This window comes from Phalacrocorax carbo, chromosome 4 (genome assembly GCF_963921805.1).
Source record: "Phalacrocorax carbo chromosome 4, bPhaCar2.1, whole genome shotgun sequence".
In the NCBI taxonomy this organism is placed as follows: Eukaryota; Metazoa; Chordata; class Aves; order Suliformes; family Phalacrocoracidae; genus Phalacrocorax; species Phalacrocorax carbo.
In genome coordinates, this window is record NC_087516.1 from 14,968,220 (window position 1) to 14,988,891 (window position 20,672).

The window sequence follows — 20,672 nt, forward strand, 5'->3', positions numbered from 1 at the left end:
TGGCCAGCAATATTTTCTTTCTCATTTCAACTCAGGCTGAAAGCAGTCAAAACCAGGGAGGTATAGCCCTCAAGTAAAGGAAGGGAAGCCACGAATTGCAATGGTTGGTGTTAACACAGTAAGAAACAACAGCTACTTTTGAATTCCTGGGGGAAAAAAAGTGGTGAGCACTGAACTTCCACAGAATGCAAGCAGTGGACTGTAAGTCCTCCGTGGTCTACATTCCTGTTCCAGCAAAACTAATTCTTGTCCCACCAAAAATTAGCCAATTAAAATAGATTTGAATTTTTGTGCTTTAGTGGGATACAAGTGACAATGTATTTTCTATTACCAGGAAAATGTGACATTACATATAAATTGCTACAGTTCCAGCTATTAGTTTTACACAATTTTTTCAGCAGAGGAACTGCAGTGTTATTAAAACTGTGGTGATACCAGATATTGTTAGCTGTTGCAAAACACTGAAATCTACTCTCCGCCTACAAACTGCTGCTTTTCACAACCTGAATTTTTATATAACCAGATGTTTGGGGTTTTTATGTGAGTTTGTAGTCCCAAATAAATGTTGGACTATTTTTCATGCAAGTGCAACTCTGAAGTCTTGCAGTCTTACCACGCAATACTAGAGATAACAGTACTCACAGCTGTTGCTGGTGGTGAACACTGAGACTCCTTATAGGAAATAAGAAGTATGTACTTCAAATAGACTTTCCAGCCTGTGAATGAACTTCAGGAAAAAGGTTAGCAGACGGATATTTTCATTTCAGAAACTACAGAATCTAGGGAATGTTTTAGCATAAAGGTTGACGACACACTGCTAAAACTTTTTGATGGATTGGAAATAGTTAGGCCAGTAAAACTCATGCAACTGTAGCAAGCAGTCTGAAATGCAGCAACAGATCTATACTGAAAATGAATGCAACCAATCAAAGCACCAAAGCAGAAAAAGGCCTCCAAGCAAAGTTTCTAGCCTGTAAGAGTCTATTCATTCCATTACTTGGCCAATGTTTTACACTAATTCACTGAAAAGCAAGACAAGCTACTGGTATATTGATTGCCCTTATTTTATAGTGCAGATTTTCTTGCGTAGGTATCCCTTTAGCATTGTAAAGATACCTAGAATAGATGGAATTGTTATTGAAAATCTTTCATAAAAAGTTGAAACACATCGAGCAACATAATACAATGTAAAACAACTTTCCTTTATTCGCATTTCCTGATCTTGGTCTTCATTGTACAAATAATCTGCTGTGCAAAATAGTTTATAAAATACTAAAAAAAGCTTTTATTGTAAAAAAATAAAGTTTCTAGATATACAGTTACTTTGCACTATCACAAATATTGTCCAGTATTTAACATTTAAATTTAATCTCACAATACTCAAGTCATGTAAACCAATAACCCTACTGATAAGAAAGCCACTACTGAAACTCAGGGTCACTGGGGATTTGTTAAGTATTTTCCTCTTTTCATATCTACACCCTTACACAACTCTGATGACCATACTTGAACTGCACCCATACCGTGAAATTAGACGTTGGGCCATCCTTTCCTCCATTATCAGGTAAAAAATACCAAATTAAATGGTAAGTTTAGTAAATAGTAAATTTTAGTAAATCCTGGCAACACATGAGCTACACAGTGCGGTCACAGAACAACAAAGGACCTCAAAACTAGATTTGAACTGTGCTGAGAAGCAGTGTAAAGGCAGCCTAGGGCAGATTCTGGGCATGGGTACCTCGATTTCTAGCAGTATCCAAGCTAGCCGTCTTATAAACTAGCTCTGATCTCTCTATGCTGCAGTGTAGCCACAATCACTTTAGCATGAAATGCCTCTAAGAAGTCTTGATACAGTCACCTGAGCCCTTATTGTTCCAATTCGCTTTCATTCTGCAAGGTCTTCATAGCTAAACCCCAAAGGGTCATGCTGGAGAAGAATGGTCCTTCGTTGTTCTTGTATGCAGCAGATGATGTTCGACTGCCCAGTGGATCATTACAATGACTGTCCAAGCTAACCATAGAGGAACGAATCATGGGAATATTATCAGACTGCAAGGGTTCTTCTGCAGAAGATACATCTACATCTGCATAAGCATATGGTGGTGGTGGTGGTGGAGTTTGTTGTGTCTGAGCTTTTGGGAGTTTAGCAGAATCCACATTCAGTTTCTGTTGGTTTGCTGAGTCATGGTGTTGAATCATTGATCGCAACTTACAGTATGAATCCGCAGAACTATCAAATTCAGTTGAATTTGCAGTTGGACGAATGGGAAATTTAACAGACACTGGTAACAATGTAACAGGCATTTCTTGGCCAAAAGAGTCAGAACTCTGAGATTTGTCAAGATCAGAAGTTTCAATCCCTTGAGTAAATTCATCTAGTGTGTTTGGACCTTCATCAGTGGCTTTACAATGCATTTTCTTGTGCCGCCGTAGAACAGCAGAGCGAGTGAAGCATTTGTTACAAGTTTCACAGGTATAGGGTTTTTCTCCTGTATGAGTCCTCACATGTCTACGCAGGTCACCAGAGCCTGCAAAACATTTCCCTACAAGACAGAAGTGATATAGTAAGATTTTGTTCTTAACACAAGTGCATAAACATGTTCTAATCAGAGAAACTATCATGTGATACAGTATGGTATCTCCCAATCATGGTACTTCGTGGTTCAAACCAGTTCTGTCTATTTTTACAATTCAATGATTTGTTTCTTCTTCTTGATCTGATTTTCTAACTTGTGTTTCCCAGTGCTTTAGTTTTTGTCTCCAGAGATGGGAATATCCCCTAGTATTTGAAAGCTGTGAGTGCTCACAGTTTGTATCAATCTTTGTGGAGGAAAAAGAAGTTTAAATAATCAATTTTATTTGTCTGTCTAGAAAAACAGTGTGCTGATAAAGCTTCTAAATATATTCTTCCAGTCAGAACTGAATCACAGAAAGTAATAATTTGTTTGCTACCAGGGAACAATTCTTAAAGTGCTGACAAAGTTAGCTTTTTTGTAAACTCTGAGCTAACGTAATGCAGCAGTCCATTTTTTTATATTCTAGCCAGAGAATGTGTCAAAACTTTAATTTTTTTATTGCTGCTAATATTAAGAGTACAATAAAATATTCAACTGTTTGCCTATTTTCGGAACCACAGGCTCAAATAAGCTCAATTAGCACACTGCAAAGAAAAAGGTGTCTGAGGCTTAACCAAGGCAAAGTGAAAAGAACAAGCAGAACAAGAGAGCATTAAGTTCCAAAATTGGGACATGATTCAGACACCTCACATTCTTTAGGATAGTAGAAATGGTACCTATTTGTGGTTTTATCTAATTTTACCTATGTTAAAGATTATTTTATTTTGTGTAGGCAGATACCAAGTAAAATGAACTATTATTTGAAAGTCCAGTATAACTGCAGTCTCTATTTTTGGCATCATGCTTTTCATTCTACTGCCCAGATTTCTCTTCAGAAAAGCCACTGAAGAGTAAGATTACAAATTACTGGAATACTACATGTGCATTTTTGCATAATGTGAGTGATTTCTTAACGACTCATCAGATCCTCTTTGCACAATTTTTGTCTTCTCAGTTCAGGATGACCTGGCTAAAATTAAAAATAATCAAAAGACCACTACAAGACAAGATGAAAATAAGCCTAGTTTAATGACAGTATCACAACTATTTGTTTATACTTTCACGTCCTGCATATCTGTATTTCCTCCCCCTGATGCAAGACCTCCTGACAGCTTTTCTTGTGCCTCAAGACATTATAAATAAAACATACAGCAGTTGGACATTATCATATGGAGCTACCCTCCTCCAAAGCTGATTCCTCTGAACATGAATGAAATTATACCAAAACAGCACTTAAGGGCAGAAAAGTAAGTAGCATGCAGGATGCTAAGTAACATAGAGATAAGGATAGACAATGCAGTTTCTGACACCAACGTTATACAAGGATGAATCATTGATCAAAGAGCAATTTTCAGACCACCTGAAAGTATGGCCTAGCGAGCAGATTTTGAAAATGGATGTTCTCTGCTATGAAGTATAGATCAAGTTTTGATTTTATTCCAGAGGTTGAAGCAAAGTAGCAAAAGGTTGTTATTATCAACTCTGTGGCTGAATGCAGTTAAAATCCGAACAGAATTCAACTGGGAAAAAAGAAAAGAAAAAAAATTCCATTGATAGCCAAGTGATGCCAAACCTCGCTTTCCATCAGAAAGGACTATACTGAAAATAAGTAATTTTTGAAGCAGCTGGTATCAGTACTTCTCTAGAAAACATGTACACACCCAGTGTTGATTCCTCTTATTTCCCTTCTCTAGTCTTCAACTGAAATTCGCTTTTGAACTTATTTACCCCAGCTAACAGAGTTTAATACATGAGATGAAAGACTATGAAGTATGCAAGACAGAAGATTTTGAGAAAAACTTTCCTGACATGATATTTCAATTTAAAATCATTTTGGTTAATTGTTATTCTGCTGACATAGGAACTTTTACTTATCATTTAAAAAAGCAAAGACACAACCAAGCTATGCACAGTAAATCTTACCACATGCTGAACAGCTGTATGGTCTCTCTCCGGTATGCCTAATTCTGTGCTTTACTAATTTTCGTTGCATGTTGAAGGACTTCCCACATTCATCACAGGTGAATACTTTATCTGCTGTATGGGTCTTTTTGTGCTCCTTTAAATTACTGAAGTTACTGAATCCTAGGAAAATATGACAGACGCTAAGATTAAAATGACTCCTCACATCTCTATCAAAAAACCTCAGAGGCAGAAACTTTTGTTCTTACATACCTCTGCCACAGATATCACACAGATGAGGCTTTTCTCCAGAATGAATAATAATATGACGCTGAACATCACCAGAAGCAGCAAATCTGTAACAGAATACGGAAACCCAATTACTCTCTTTACAAGCCCCTTATTCTTCTAAATTGAGTATCATGTGGAAATCAACTGTAATGAATGCCTGATGTTCTGAACATAGATTAAAGTATAAACCACAGATAAATGGATGTGTTTAAGAAAAACATTTTGAAGCTGGCAATGCCCAATTAAATTTATGTTAGGAAAAAAAAACCCAAACAACCAAAAACCCCTTTTCACTATTAGTGTTACTAATTTATTCTGCATTTCACTTAGTTTAAGTATGAATGCTACACCTATATTAGCGTATTTTCTGTAACCTGTTAGCAGAAGGCAGAAATATTTAACGCTTTGCTTAAATTCATCAAAATTCCCAGACTTCATAATTTCCATAAAATATAATAAAAATTATATGACCAAATAATGAAAAAAGATGTGAGGAAAAGGTGAAGAACCACATTATTTATTGTGACTTATGTTGTTCAAAATACACGCAACAGTGTATCCTTAACTAAAGATACCAATATACAAAAATTAAGTAAGACCACAGACTTTATATGTGGTGACACGTTTATCTTATTATTGAGACTTGCAACAAGACACTTAGAGACATTTACATATTTTAATCCCATCAGTACACATTTAAACCCAATGTCTTTTACACAAAATTGAGCAGCATGCTGCCTTAGCTCTTGGCCCATAGTTTATCACGAAGATTGAAGAAAATATAAACAAGTTTTGTCATGTTAACTTTACTAAGATGAACAATTCTACTCACCTTTTCCCACAGATTTCACAAATGTACGGCTTTTCACCAGAATGTCGACGTAAATGTGTCTGGAGATTACCTGCCTGAAGGGACAGTAATTTAAACATTTAAATTCAGCTAGCCTGTTGTTGTATACAGATAAAAAGAAAACAATGGGAGCTATGAGACTGGTTCTTTATTCCTAATTCTAAGGCATTGAAGAATACAAAGCATGTCAGAACTCAAGCATTCTTATCTAATGAAGACAGACTACCATGTACTTCAAGATCAAATTGCTTACGTATGCAATTATACATGAACAAGAACAGAAAAAAAGAAAAAAAAAGCAGCCTGGAATCAAATGCTAAGGAAAAAGAAATACCTATAGTTGAGAACAGATCCAATTATAAATGAAAATTACACTATCTAGATTACAGTGAAGAAAAACTTACTAGTAACATGGTTCATGTTAGTCTCATTTTTCCTATCCTACAAATAAAATATTGTTACATCAGGATGTCTGAAATTCACCTACCAGGAGGTTAAAAAGAAAAGAATAGGGTAAACATTTTTCAATACCTAAATTACTCAGAGCCAAGTGCTCCAAACCTATAAATATTTACTCATATCAAAAGAAAACAGAACAGGAAGTATACAAACGAACAAATGGGATTACTGGTAACTAATTTTTATTACATATCTTTCCTCTCCTAATCCTGTAAAAATCCTGCTAGTCTAGCAGGCAAACCAGGTAATGACTAGGCAAAACCATCTTACTCATTCCAACTTTAAAAAAATTTTTTTTTAAAGCCACTGGTGCTTCTGGATGGCTAATCCACTGAGAGACCAGTTCTCAAAGCACAGGATACAGCTAGTCTGGATAGAAGAGCTGCAGATGTTCCATAAATTCCATGGTCAGTTTTTAACTCTTCCATTCTCTTTGACGGATAACTGCCTGGTTTTACCTAAGTACACTGAAAGAGCATTAAGTCCTTTCCATCAGAAAAGAAAATTGGGGATACAAAGATTATCGTGTCCTCCTTAGTCACAGTAAGACAACAAAAATATGACCCATCATTAATTTATTCTGACTCCTTTAGATAATAAATTACCTGTGATAATCAGTTACTGTAATAAGAGCTTATAACATACCAGAACCAAAGTAATGCAGACACACACAAACAGACACAGAGGGCAATATTAAATACATCACCATTTGAACATTGAGCAAGCTTTCTTTAGCCCTGTAAAGCTTTTCAGCCCTGTAAAGCTTTTCAGCCAACAGTATGACTGAACCACTGTTCTCTCAGGCCAAACTTTATAATACTGAAATGCATTCAAATAGAGGCATTAGGCACCTATTTCTGAGGAAGGAGAAGGCTAAACTGACTAAATTCTCAATGGAACAATTTGTGTTTGCAAAGAAAAGGGATTTTATGCAGAGGTGCGTTTGAGAGGAACATACAAAAGACAGAACCTCTATCTCTATCCACGCCACAAGACATCACAGGCATCTGAAAAGTCATTCTGGATAAGGACAGAGGGTGATTTTGAAGTGCAACAATTATTCTGAAATATGTCCCATACAGGCATTTTTAGCCAGAATAAAAAGATTTTACAGAGAGTGCAAAGCATGAGCAAGTAGATCAATTTCTTTACTACAAGCCTATGTCACTTCCTCTTAACGAGGGCAAAAGCTTATTAACTGTGCTGAGAACAAAAAGAAGGCGAAAACATCAGTAACTTGTATCCTTCCTAAGCTATTAGTGTGGTACACAACCTTGGTTAAGGTATAACAGGCCATCCCAATGAAAAAGAGTAAGAGGACTTTTGCCAGTGTTTCAGTGAAAGAAAAAAAAATGCTCAGAAGAATCCTTTTACTGACACTGGGTGCATACCACTCCTCGCAGATCTGGAGACTAGAGAGATACGCTAGACTTAGTAGTCCATTTGTAACTGGCATGCTTTTAAAATGAAGGAACATATATGGTTCCCTGAAAGAAGCTCTGCAGAAGGAGACAGTCAGGAGGTAAAGCGTGATATCCTTGATCATCAAGCTGAGAATGACCACATAGCAACAGGCTGTGTACTAGTAGAAAGGGAAGATGCAGGCCTGGACATAGAAAAGGAACTTTTTTCTCAAAAAATCAAAGACATTGATGGTTATTTGTTCCAGAATATGAGTTCCTATGTCAATTTTCTCCACTTTTTTCATTTTATGCCTCACATTCCAACAAACGGAACATCAGTTACATTCAGCAGGAGCAGACACGCTACCAGGCACAACACTGCACTGTCGCAGAAGCACAGAACGAGAAGGCTTAAGTGAGGAAAGCGTTACTATTTCTGTGCCTGCAGACTGAGAAGATTAAGAATGAGATAAAGATGGTCTTTTTTTAAGCAAAAAGTAGACAGCAATTATCCTTGCATTTCACTTTCGGGTAGGTGGAGTCTTACTTGCATGACTTGAAAGCAGATACCTCAGAATTATGCAAGTTCCTTTTTATGACCAGAGAAAAGAACTGCCGCACACAAGCTGAATGTTACAGCTCATATTCTGGACATGTAGGTATTGTCCATCAATATTTATCTACCTACACCTTCAGCAAAGTGGGGTAATGGGGAGGGAAAGTGTTTAAGGGTGTTTAATCAAGAGGCAGAAATTTCCAGTTTTGTTGGGGTTTTTGTTTGTTTGTTTTTAATTGAAGAGGAGCAACGCATGTTAAATGAGGAGTCTGTTATGCCTGTCATACACTCTGACTGGGTGAAGCTTTTTTATTCCCTCTTCCCCCACAGTAATGGTACAGAATATCACTCCATTTGCCAAAAATACTTTCAACGGAATTTGGAAATATCCACTGTTTTCTTTAAATAACTAGAAGTTCAGCCATCAAAATGAATGAAAATGCACTTTCTTTGCATAATAAGCAGACCCAGTTTTGCTCAAATGGCTTGATAAGCATGATGAAACATTACTGCTCACTGGATGCAGTGTTATAGCCATATTTAGCAACAGAGTGGAGGATGCAACTGCATCAGGTTCATGGGTCAAAAGTCCCACTGGTGGACTACAAAACTGGAGCAAGAGAAGTGCAAGTACTGGTGGGTGGGTAGACAAAGACCACACATAATTCTAATCCTTCAAACATAAGAAAGACCAAAGTTATTCAACAATAATAATTATTTAATCTTAGTGTAAAATTATGCGCGTCCATTGTCTCCTGTACTTAGGTGCACATATTCCAACCAACAGAAACAGTCATTTTGGAAATGTGAGACAACTAGGCACCAAATTTGTAGAAATACAAATGAATTGTTGTACCCAGAAGAGTAAGCAAGCATTGGAGGGCAAATTAAGACAGCTGAAGCTTAGGACCTGTATGCAAGTAGCAAATTTCACAAGTTTGTTTTTAAATCATAGCTGAGTTTTGTCACTTTCAGACAGACTGTGCTGTTGTTCTTCATAGAAACAAACTGACTCAAAAAAATCTGCCTAATATTTTATGCCACTAAGGAAGATGAAATTGTATTGTGAATACAACATTATATAAAAGTCTAACCTGTATTTTTTTCAGATGGTGTAAAAATGCTATTCACAACATACCCACCCCTAAGCATAAATCAAAACAATAGCCTGAAAATTAATGTTCTCTGCATTTCAAATATGGTTGTGGCTCCATATAGCTAAACGTTCATTTGAAGGTAAAATACATAACACATCTACTGAGAGCAGACAGAATAAAAGGTACAAAATGTATCAAAGAAATGTAAAACATTTAACATGTTATTTTCAAATAAGACATTTTAATATTTTATCCCTAGAGTAAGTCTGTCTTTGAACAAAAATATCTATAGACTTAAAGCCAAGTTTATTTTTAGAATCAAGAGATGCATTTCATTTTCAAATGTAAGTACCATAATATAAAATATTCCCACCTGTGAGAAGTGTTTCCCACAAATGTTACATTCAAAAGGTTTCTCACCTAAAAGAAGAAACAGAACATAGAACCTCTAATAGTTGCAATAAAATACAAACGTTTCAAATCGGTACACTTCCTTTTAAAACGCGTAATGTAAGAGTAAAAATATCCCCAAAAGGACACTTACCTATATGTTTAAGGGGAAATTCAAGAAGGAAGTACAGCATTTACCGTTAAGCTTGTAAGGCAGACTTCTCAGAAACAGATTTTCTCTTTCAAAACAAGTAGGGAGAAGAGCTTTGATATGAATGGGAGTGTTGTAATTTTTTTTTAAATATTTTTTTTTTTCCCAAATGAAAGGGGTACCTCTATGAAGAACAGAATAAGATGACATGGCCCTACAGCAACAACAAAAGCTATGGGAAGTGCACCAGTTTTTCCACTTGTACACACAAAGGCCCGCTCTTAAAAAGCATAAGGAATGCAGAGGAGCCAATATGGAAGGATTCTGTTTTCTCTGTTCAACACGTAACATACATCTCTGATCAGCATGCAGCCATTCACTTCCAGCAAATATATATTTGCCTTCAAATTCTCATCCTATATAAGAGTATCTGATAATTAACCCAAGTATTTTGCTCCAAAATTCTGAATTTATACATACAAAAGTGGTATTCTTCAATCTCCAAAAACATATGAGCAGCTTTAGTAAAAAAAACTAGTGCAGCTCACTTTAGCTTTTCAAAATAACTTGACTCTCAAATCTAGAATGTCACTGCATAATACTTCAATTTTCTGGCTGTCAATTTCAGACAAGTATCTTTTTCTAATCACTTTTTCTCCTCTACGGTATTTCACAAAGGTAATTTTTTTCCCCTGCATAGTTCTTGGTTTCCTAGTTATTACACTGTTGAAAAAAATCTCTGCACCTTCTAGAATTTTTAAAACAATAATAATGCTCAAATACTATTGAATTCAATGATAGTCAGACTTCTAATGATATTTTCATGAATCTAACTGTACTTTAAAAGGACATATATAATTGGCTCACAGGTACAAGGACGCATAAGAATTAGTATAAATCCTTGTGATTTTGCATGCAGATATTTTCAGGAAGAAAAAAGAGATCTTGCACTGTGTTTCATCTTGGTGCTGATTGAAAATCTGTCTAAAGATTTACATTTACTTTTTAAATTAAAATTTTCCTGATTTTACAGAACACCTCTTGGCTATTTGTAGCCTTCTGTTCCAGCAAGTATGCTCTACATCAGTATTCTTCCTCCATCCTTGGAACTGTTATGAGCAACATCTACTATATCCAGGCGTTGAGGTTCCATTCTTCCCTCCCTGCTGCCAAATACCAGTGATGTTCTTTCAACATATTTCAGGATCAAGGACTAAATGCAATCCTCTTACACTTTGAAGCACAAAGTAAACATACACAGTTATGTGGCTTCACAGATAGCAATCTTGCAGCTATTCTGACAACTTGAACCTAAATCTACTTTTTCTGCTTAATGAAGAATGGAAACCTTACGGCAGTTTCAAGAAAGCTTTTATTCAATTAAAGATAAAAATTAAGAAACCAATAACTCAACTGTAAAGAGCGCTGAGGCTTGATTTCATTATGGCTCTCAATTTGCAAAACACAAAAAGTTTTCTGGTATTGACAACACAAATATAAATCAAACCAACCGGAAGCCAGATCTGTGGCAACTGGGAAGGCTTCTGACACCTGTAAAAGCATCAAGGCAAATTGCAATGGAGGACAAAAAACACTAGTAGCATTTCTGCAGTAATTACCTAACACAAAAAAAAAAGTTATTGTTGACACAAAGACTGTTACCTGAACAGAAATCCACCCTGAAATAACTAGAGCAGGGGGGAGGGAATTGGAGGCTCAAGTTTCTTAAAACTATTGTTGTAGGCTGCATGCAGCCTCATTATAACTGTACCAATGCACAAAGGGTTGGAGGTTTTTTCCCCCCCATGATAAAGATAAAACAAAAAAGCTTTGTTTGAAAAGAAATATCAAATTAGTTTTTGGACAACCATTCTGCACCTGCATAAAACTCCAAACCACCGGGCATATCAAGTAGCTTATTCCAATAATGAATTCTAGCATAAATAGTAAACTACGCAGTGTTGTAGCATCCCTCAGGTAAAATGAGGCTGATTGATTCCTAGAGTGTATTAGTAAGGGTGGAGCTAGCAAACTGAAGATGATTCTTTTCTACCCATCACTGGTAATGACTGTATCTGGACCCCTAGGAAGAGAAGGCAAACAGGAAAACTTACTGCTGTCTCCATGCAATGGGAAGACAGACGCAACCAGGTTGTTCTTGAAGGTACACAGTGATAAGACAAGAGGTGACAGGCACAAGTTAGATCATGAGAAATTCTGATTAGACATAAGAAAAGAAACTTTTACTCCATGAGGGTGGTCAAACACTGGAACTGGTTGCCCAGAGAGATTGTGGAATCTCTGTCCTTGGAGATATCAAAAATTTGACTACACAAGGTCATGAGCAAAACAACTCAATCTAATTTGACCTCTGAGCAGAGAGGATTGGACTAGATGACTTCCAGAGGTCCATTCTAATCTAAATTATTCTATGATTCTATGACTGTCATTAAATTCCAACGCAAAAACTTATCCAAGAACACTAATCATCTCAAAATCCACAGCTGGATCAACAGCAATAGAGAAAATTTGGGGAAAAGTAGTAACTGAACTACAATTAAGACAATGCTTAAATAAACATCCTGGGGACTTTACTTTTGAACCCTTGGCGTCCCTTGTGTTTTCTATCTTCTGCTACATCCTTCTTGTTCAACACTCTACAAGAAGAGATGAAGACAAAGCACACAGAGGGATCAAAGCAGTGGTGTGTCAGCTCCAGAGAAGAAAGGCATGAAGGCAGAAGTGGTATTCCTGAAGAGATCACAAAGGTGAGGAGCAGGACCAACTAAGGCACGGAATGCTGGCAACTTGCTCAAGCAAAATCAGAATGAAAAGGCTGAGGATCAACAGTGCATTATATGACAGTGTAACTCTCCTGCTATTGTTTTCCATCCTGCCAAGAGTTCTTTCCACAGGGCTGGGGTTTGGTTTTTTTTTAATATTAAAAAAAAACCACAAACCAAAAAAAACCCACTGGATGTTCGGCATAGCCAAGGACTGTATAAGAGATATATTTGTTTCCCTTTTTTCAGACAGGTCAATCTAGTAAAAAACAAGTTATAACATCCAGTCAAATCAAAGTTAGTCTTAAAGTCAATGAAATAAGCTCTGTTTAGAGATTCCTTTAAATATCCGCTAGCAATACACTTAAAACAGCTAGAAACCCAATACACTGACTTGGGTTGAACACAGTATGCCTGTCCTTCATGTGGACAACTCATCAATGCAACCATGTTAACCTGTGAATTCTTTAGCAGTTCCTGGTGTTCAGGTACAGAGAATTTCACTTGTGCTTTTTCTTACCAACCAGGCCACCAGAGCACTTACATTGAAAGAGTTGTCATTTGTGGGTTAAAAACTGGCTTGCCATTGTGAAAGGTCCATTTTAGTAAGTTGCTTCCTTCGTCTCTTCAGCAAAACCAGATTTGGAGGACTTTCAGTAAGCACTGTAATACTTAAATGCTTGCTAACCCTTTTGCTCCGTTCTAGAAAATGAAAGTTTTTAAATAAAATTATTAGCTATCAATTTGCTATGCTTTCTGAAGCAGCAGATGAATGGAAAGGGCTTTTAGCATACACTTACATTACTTAACTACCAGTATACCTAATATTATTGATACAGATGTGCCCTGTACCTTCAGCCTACAGATGCTTCCTATATTGACATCCTATTCACTATCCACTGCAATTTCCCATGTACTCTTTTTGCACTAGTTGGATATTTAACACCAAATTAACATGACCCCAAAATAACAGGCAAACAGGCTTATGTAGTCATATTCTTGCCTCAATTTTTCCATCCTCCTTTGACGTGGTTATTATTTGTTAAATTTATGCTCTTAAACTTCAGCAGTTTAGCACATCTGTAGAAGAAAGTTAATGCCATGTTAAGTAGCATTCAAGTAGAATTTTTTGAAAACTATTGGAAAAATACAGTGTATGAAAAGCAGCATGGAATTCCTGAATCCAGTGTAAATTCAGACTAGTAGAGAAGGACAGCAACAACAACAAAACCAAGTCTAGGATCACGTTTCTTACACAATGTAGTTTATATCAAGCAGTGCTGTGGAAAGTGAAACACCACCTACCAGAGCTTAAGTGGAGTGGAAGTATGTGTAAATACACAGACCTCAATAAGAACAAAGAAATTAATTGCAACATACATAAATAACCTTGCAAAGCCACTGCAACCCTTTTCCTCTGTTCCAATTTCCTACACTTGTAAGCATTTGCTGGCCATGCTGTGTCTAAAGAAAAAAATATTTGTAAAACACTTGTATCGGGGGCTATAGCCTCTTTCTTCTATAAAGGTTAGTACCCAGTCCACTCCCCTGACCTTTATGTTACGATACATTAGAAAAGGTAAACTAAACTTTGAACCTCATGTTTTAAATGGTTTAGCAGACTCAGAAACGTACAATAATTGTGTCTATCACTCAGGCAACATGCTCTTAAAAATCAAGTAGTTTTATGGGCAGCAGAACTCACAAAAAACAGATTCCTTCCAATGATTAAGATGTCTAAGGAAGGGCAAATTCTAACAGCTCTCTCATAGTTGGGGACTCTCTTTCACACAGATTGTCTAGCACAAACTCACATGTTACTGATTTCAGAATCTCTCCCTCAGTTGGAACTTCTTTAGAAGCTCTGCTTTATTCAGATATTCATATTTTATATGTATTTATTATATCTTCTAAGATATTAAAATATACCTGACGATGTCAGCTCAAATTGGATAATAGATTCAAAAAATGCAATGCAAATAAAAGATCTAGGTAAGAGATGCAACTCTTTCGCAGTAGACCAGACTAAAAAAAAATTACAGCATTTGTAACGTGAACATACAGAAGTACTCAAAGATACCAAGTGAAAACTTCAGGAAGCTAATGCAAAATGTTCATATTTTCAGGTTCTGGAAAGATTTTTCTGCTAATAATGTGGAAAAAGAAATTCTTAGTACTAAGGATCAATTAACAAACTAATGTATGCTAAGAGGGATTCATATTTACTATCAAAGTACTGATACATGTATGCTCATTTGCAAAGTGATGTTTATTTGACAAGATTGAGAGAGATGCATTTGTATATTTAAAAAGGAAAAAGTGGCAGAAAATATTCCATGGCTTATTCAGGAATAATGTGATCTCAAGGAATTGAAATCAATGGTCTTACTTCTCTAGCTAAGGTTATTCTTAAAAACCTTTTAAAAAACATATCTGAAGTTGTAGCAATACAACAGGACATGCTGGTTAAATTGAACAGACTAATTAGTTAATTCAAAGTTAGACTGGGTCTTGTTTTTCACTAGAATAAAAAGATCTTCAGAAATAAACCTATGCTATGTTCAAAAATAATATTACCTGTGAGTTTTTAAAAACAAGTAATTCAAAATTCTCATTCACTCTGCAGCCTACTTGTCTGCAAGAGCATTACTCTCTAGGTAAACGTAACGAAAGTTGTTCACACTAGGAATGAAGTGTAAGTTAATTATAGAGCATATTTCTAAAGGTTAAAAAGAAAGTACCACTGAGACCTAACCACTTGTATCTTACAATATATGATCAGAGAGAACTGAAGTTGTCTAGAACACGTGTAGTATTGTCTTCTATCCATTTACACTTTTCATTGTTATCTGGCTCAGACCTCTGGGCCATCTGACAAACAGACTAGAAATGCCTCTTCTAAATGCAAAACAAAAATAAAATTTTCACTGAAATATCACACAACATTCTGAAAAATAACCCTAAAAAAACAAATATGAAGGAGACATCTTTAATACAACAAAAACTCTCAGTTAAACTCACTCGTACAGTCTTTATTCCTGTATGATTATTCATTTAAAAAAAACAAACAAAACAACCCACAACCTTTTGAAAGTAGACCCTTAACCAGCATCTCTGAATCACGAGATACCACAAGACATCCTCTTTAACTGAAATATTTGGTCTGCAGACCAAGTTACTGATAACTGTACCTGTATGAGACCTTTTATGGAGCTCCAAATTGCTTGGATGTTTGAAAGCCTTCCCACATAATTCACAAGTATATTGCCTCTGTGACTGAAGAGTCTGTGATTGCCCTTCTTGTTCCAAAGGACCTTGAGATCTTTCGATTTCAACAGTTTGTTCAAAATTCTCAGAATTCACTAAATCTTCAGCTTCTTTTTCTTCAGTAACTCTAACATTTGTCATGTCCATGGTACTTTCATTTACAGCTTCAATTACTCCCGTTATTCTACTGTCATCTTTTTTAGGCTCAGGCAGCTGCTCTGCAGATTTCTGAGATCTTAGAAAATTTAACTTTTTGAGGTGTATTGCCTTTTTCAGCCGCATCTGTTTGGTGGGCTGCATAAGCATGTTTTCTGCATCTTGGTCTGCAGCAGCTTCATTCAAGGACTGAACCAGAAAGTTTGATGGTAAATGATCAGAGGTTTCCAGAACACACTCAGAGTGATTGACAGTGCAAGAATTACTCTCTACTGTGTTCATTTCTGTAGACGTGTTGTAAGAAAAGGATTGTTCCGCTACTCTCTCACTATTAGAGCAAGCACTTTGCTTATAGAACTGTTTGCTGTAAAAGTTGCGTAGTTTGTAATAGTAATTTGGTTGTTTAAATGGAAGTTCTGTGCAGTTGCCATCTAAGGAGTCTTGTGGTTGTTTCTGTACATCACCTGAGGGTGCTTGAAGATTAACAGACTGCGATGCATGAGAACGGTGGTCAGCCAAGACTTTATTAGCCTGTGTGTCAGATGAGCATTCATGCAACAGGTTTGTTCCATAACTGTCATTGGCACAGCTAGCATCTGCAGTCAAACTATTCTGCAGCGAAAATATGCTATTACAAGGCATGCTGTCTGTTTGCTCTACAGCTGTAGAAGATTTTAAAAAGGTATGGCAAATGTTCAGCACATTTTGCACTTGGAGACACTGTGCAATATCCAACATAGCTTGTACGTTGTCCTGACTAAGATCCAGGTGAGAGGTGTACATGAAGTCCAAGATCTGGCCTATCCCACCTACATTTTTAATGTCCAAGTGAAAGACATCATTCTTCTGGCCTGAAGAATTCTGGAAAAGGGTCCTGATAAAATAAGGCAAATATTCAAACACAAACACTTTTAGAAAAAAATACACATACACCTCAAACAGGCTGCCTGCTATGCAAAAACAACTTACACTATATGGTCTTATCTAGATTGCTGTGTTTTTGCAGATGAACATCTCAAAACTGCTCAATTACTTGTCTTATATATTAGTCCTACATTAATACACTTAAAGGTATAAATCAAAGCAAATGATCCTTCATGTAACTTTAATTTTCTGGTTTTTAATGTTTTGAAAGCACATCCTATCCTTGTGGTTTCCTATCCAATGTTCTTTACGAATTAGGTGCCATGGTGTATTTATGGACTATTTGCAAAAGTCAGTTGACTCAGAATGATGCTTCTCCTTCCATCATGGCAAATAAAACAGGACATAAGAAGTCCTCAAGTACTAAGGAGAAGATAGACCTCAAAGTCAGCTAAAGTATTCTCTTCTGGCAACTGAGCTTGTCCAACTAACTTATTAAAGTTCTTGTTATTAAACCTTTCTCCACAAGTAGACGAGAGGATGGTAACAGCAAAAAGGATGGCATTCTTTTCAGTCTATTTTCTCATATGTAAGAATTATCTTTTTTTACTGGTACGGATAAGAACCAAGTAAAAGAATAATGAAGACTACAGCTAAGTGAGCCTAAAACAGCCAACCAAGACCCACTCAACTGTCGTTGAATCCTCAAAGTGTCAGAATTCACAAGACTTCTTACTATTTGATGAAAAGTATTCCTAGCATCAGAGCTTTAGTTCTTCACATGCATAACCAGTCCCAGACTAAGTGGGTTCATACTCTGCCTCAGTCAGGAACTTCACACCCTTCCACTGAAACTCCCAGTCTATTACCTGATACTCTCACAGTACACAATGATACATAAATGGGGTCAGGTTGCTCCTCTGTAGTTATTTTTCTACACTAGGAAATGCCCTGAACTTGATGATTCCTCTCTGTGGGTTAACTCTCAAATTAGGTTTTGCTTAAAGGTGGGCATAATATCAGTGAGCTCTGAACCTTAAGCAAATGAAAGTCTAGCTTTAAACTTTAGAAATGCAGAGTTTCAGATATATCCCCATACTTAAGCCATCCTACCTTCACACATGCACACTACTCTGAAGCCAGTGTTCACATCCAAATTCTTTCATAAACCCAGTCCATACTATTTAAATTAAAACCTGAACTGTAATGAACAGATCTGGGTTGAGAGTCTAAATTAATTAGTCACTTATATCCTATTGAATTTTAATAAGACTTGAGCTCTTAGTTCTTTTTAACTGCTTTAAAAATTCAGTCTTTGAGCATAATTTCACTTCATCATCAGGATTACAACACTATAAGAGAAAAAGGAAAAACAACCTCTCATCTTTTTCCCCTGGTCATAACATAAAAAATAATTTTCTTCTGTAAGAATTGGTAGCCAAACTTTAGAGATGTTTCAAGAAACAAGGTCTAAAAACTGCCATATCTAACAGCTTACTCATAACTAATGTAAAACACTAAGCTGGGAGAATTGGCATCCCCCAATATTTGGAGGATCAATGAGGGCTATACAGGGGGGAAAGAAACCAGCGGTGTGGCTTCATGGGCCACCTGTATACTTTAAAACACAGGTACCATCTCTGAGAATCTGTTCTAAATAGAGACTGAATAATAACCTATATAGTCAAATTTTAATTTGAATATACAATTGATGAAACAATTCTCTTTATCCAGGAACGGATAATGTGAATTGTTTCATCAATCATATCCCTTATCTGGCTCTGTTCATGTACTCTACTATGCCCCTTGTAAAGAGTTATCTTTTCATACTGAAATACTGATTGTGGGTCCATGCTGGGATCCATCACATAAGGCACGGTAAGCAAGTAAGGATCGAGAAAATGCCAAACTCAAACAGTGTAGTGGTTAGCTATGTATATCTAGAAAATAAATTAGGATGGTCACTGTTTTTAATTAAATACTTGATACAGATTTATCTCTGGACAAACAATTTAGCTTCTCCCTTGCACGCCAACAGTTGCTTAGCCTGCAACTACCAGAAAAAATATACCCTTCCTGGAAAAAACCTCAACCAACAGCATTTAGGTCACTTCTTTAATAGAAGAATTTTCTATCACATACCTGAAATATTGACTGAAAGCAGCTAACACATTTTTGTGTGCTTTGAAGCAGACACCTTTTACCACCAGCATGCAGTCACAGAGAAGACCCTGAATGCGCTGTTCATGTAGCTGCTGGAGAAGATGACAACTATGGCTAGCAACAGTGTCCATGCTAGAAAGTCACTTAAATTACCTACAATGAAATAAAATGCTAAGATGAATTTTATACATTAAGTTACAAAATTAATTTAGAATACGAAGAACAGTTTTACGATTTCTTTTAGCTCCCAAAGGAAAGAGACTTCAGTTTACACCTGCAATGTGAGCTCTAATGACATTTTTCTAATTAAAGATGAGTCACAGTATTGCTCACCAGCAGAAATACTGCAACATACATGGAAAATATCGATTTCAGTGAAGTTTTGCTTATAAGAGCTTCTGCAAAAATGTGCTAATGACGTGCCAATAAACTGAACTCCATAACCACAAAAAACCCCAGTTTAGACAACTTCGACAAGAATTAGATTCTAAGGCAAAAACATATCACATCTACAAAACCAACAGCATTTGTAGAAAACTTCCGTTTCTTCACCCTTTAAACCGAAAAGGGAGAACACTGTAGTAGCATTATTTGTGCTGTATTTGTTGCTCAATACACATGTTGCATGCACATTTCCCATGCAGATCTGATCCATTAAACAAGTTATTAAGGTAATTTTTTATTTAATACAATGTAAAGTCTCTTTTAAAAATCACTTCTTTGAATAGGTTGACCAGAAGACAAATAACATGTCCACACACACAACATGTTTACATTCAATTCTATACGTCCCTTCTTTGGAAGAGAGAGACACTTCCCCTGCGCACATGTAAATATGAAAGAAAAATTCCAACTATTAAAACAATTGGAACTTCTACCTAATAAATGAAGCAGAAAAACCACCTCGGTTTAAACATGAGAAGAAAGCGGTTGCCTCCCTTCTCAATTCTCGTGAGCACTAAAGGCTCCACATTTTAATTTATTGTCACTCTCTGATTCACTGCCTCCTGCTGCATTAAGATAGGCTATTATATTGTACTTTTTTCCCCAATCTTTTGCGAGGATTTAAAATAAAGAAAGCACACGTTTGCCAGATCACTGCTATTTTTTTTGTGTACGTCTCCCGCGACAGCACCCTGCAAGTACTTCAGCAACCTGCGAGCTGCGTGTCGGCAGCCCGGCGCCTGTCCCCCAGCGGAGACGGCGGACGCGCTGCGCTGCTCCCGAGCACGAGGAACCCCAGCAACACAGCGGCTTTTATGCTTAAACTGCCATTTCGAGTTCCCCTCAGCCCTGCCTCACTAAAGCTCAGGCCCAAGGTGCCGCCTGGGGACGGGGACGGAGAAAGGATTTGCCTCACAAGACAGGACCGGGCACGGCGGGGAGGGCGGGCGAGCCCTGCCCCCGGAGCAAGCGACAAGAGGCACCGTGGGGAAGCGCAGACACGGAGCGTGAGCGGCCGGTAGCAGGGCGGGAGCAGCCGCCGCCGCCGGGGGACGGGGCTGAGGGCGGGAGGGCGCGGCCGCCACACAGCCCTCAGCGGGGGAACGCGGCGCGGCCCGGCGGAGGCGGGGAGAGCGGCCGCGGGGAGGGGGCCGGCCCTGCTGGGCCCAGCGCTTACCGGCTTCGGCCACCTCCCAGCTCCATTCCCGCGCGGCCGCCCGGCGGCAGCCCCGGCCCCACCATCGGCCTCAGCCCGCCGCTTCCGCTATCGCTCCTGCTTCC

General features: G+C 37.4%; 1 protein-coding gene across 3 annotated transcripts; it reads right to left on the reverse strand.

The window, feature by feature from the left end:
• Window positions 1-1,181: 1,181 nt before the first annotated feature.
• Window positions 1,182-20,671, reverse strand: ZBTB49 (zinc finger and BTB domain containing 49). Of its 3 annotated transcripts, none has more exons than XM_064449129.1 (8): window positions 20,569-20,666; window positions 18,927-19,100; window positions 15,689-16,794; window positions 9,547-9,593; window positions 5,641-5,714; window positions 4,791-4,873; window positions 4,539-4,700; window positions 1,182-2,543 (listed from the first exon to the last, which is right to left on the reverse strand). In XM_064449129.1, the coding sequence occupies exons 2-8, from the start codon at window positions 19,076-19,078 to the stop codon at window positions 1,867-1,869; spliced, it is 2,301 nt and encodes a 766-aa protein (XP_064305199.1). In that variant the 5' UTR covers window positions 19,079-19,100; window positions 20,569-20,666; the 3' UTR covers window positions 1,182-1,866. The 3 variants fall into 3 exon arrangements, with proteins under 3 accessions (XP_064305199.1, XP_064305200.1, XP_064305201.1); XM_064449130.1 differs by having other exon boundaries at window positions 18,927-19,039; window positions 20,569-20,664; XM_064449131.1 differs by lacking the exon at window positions 18,927-19,100 and having other exon boundaries at window positions 20,569-20,671.
• Between the last annotated feature and the right edge of the window lies 1 nt (window position 20,672).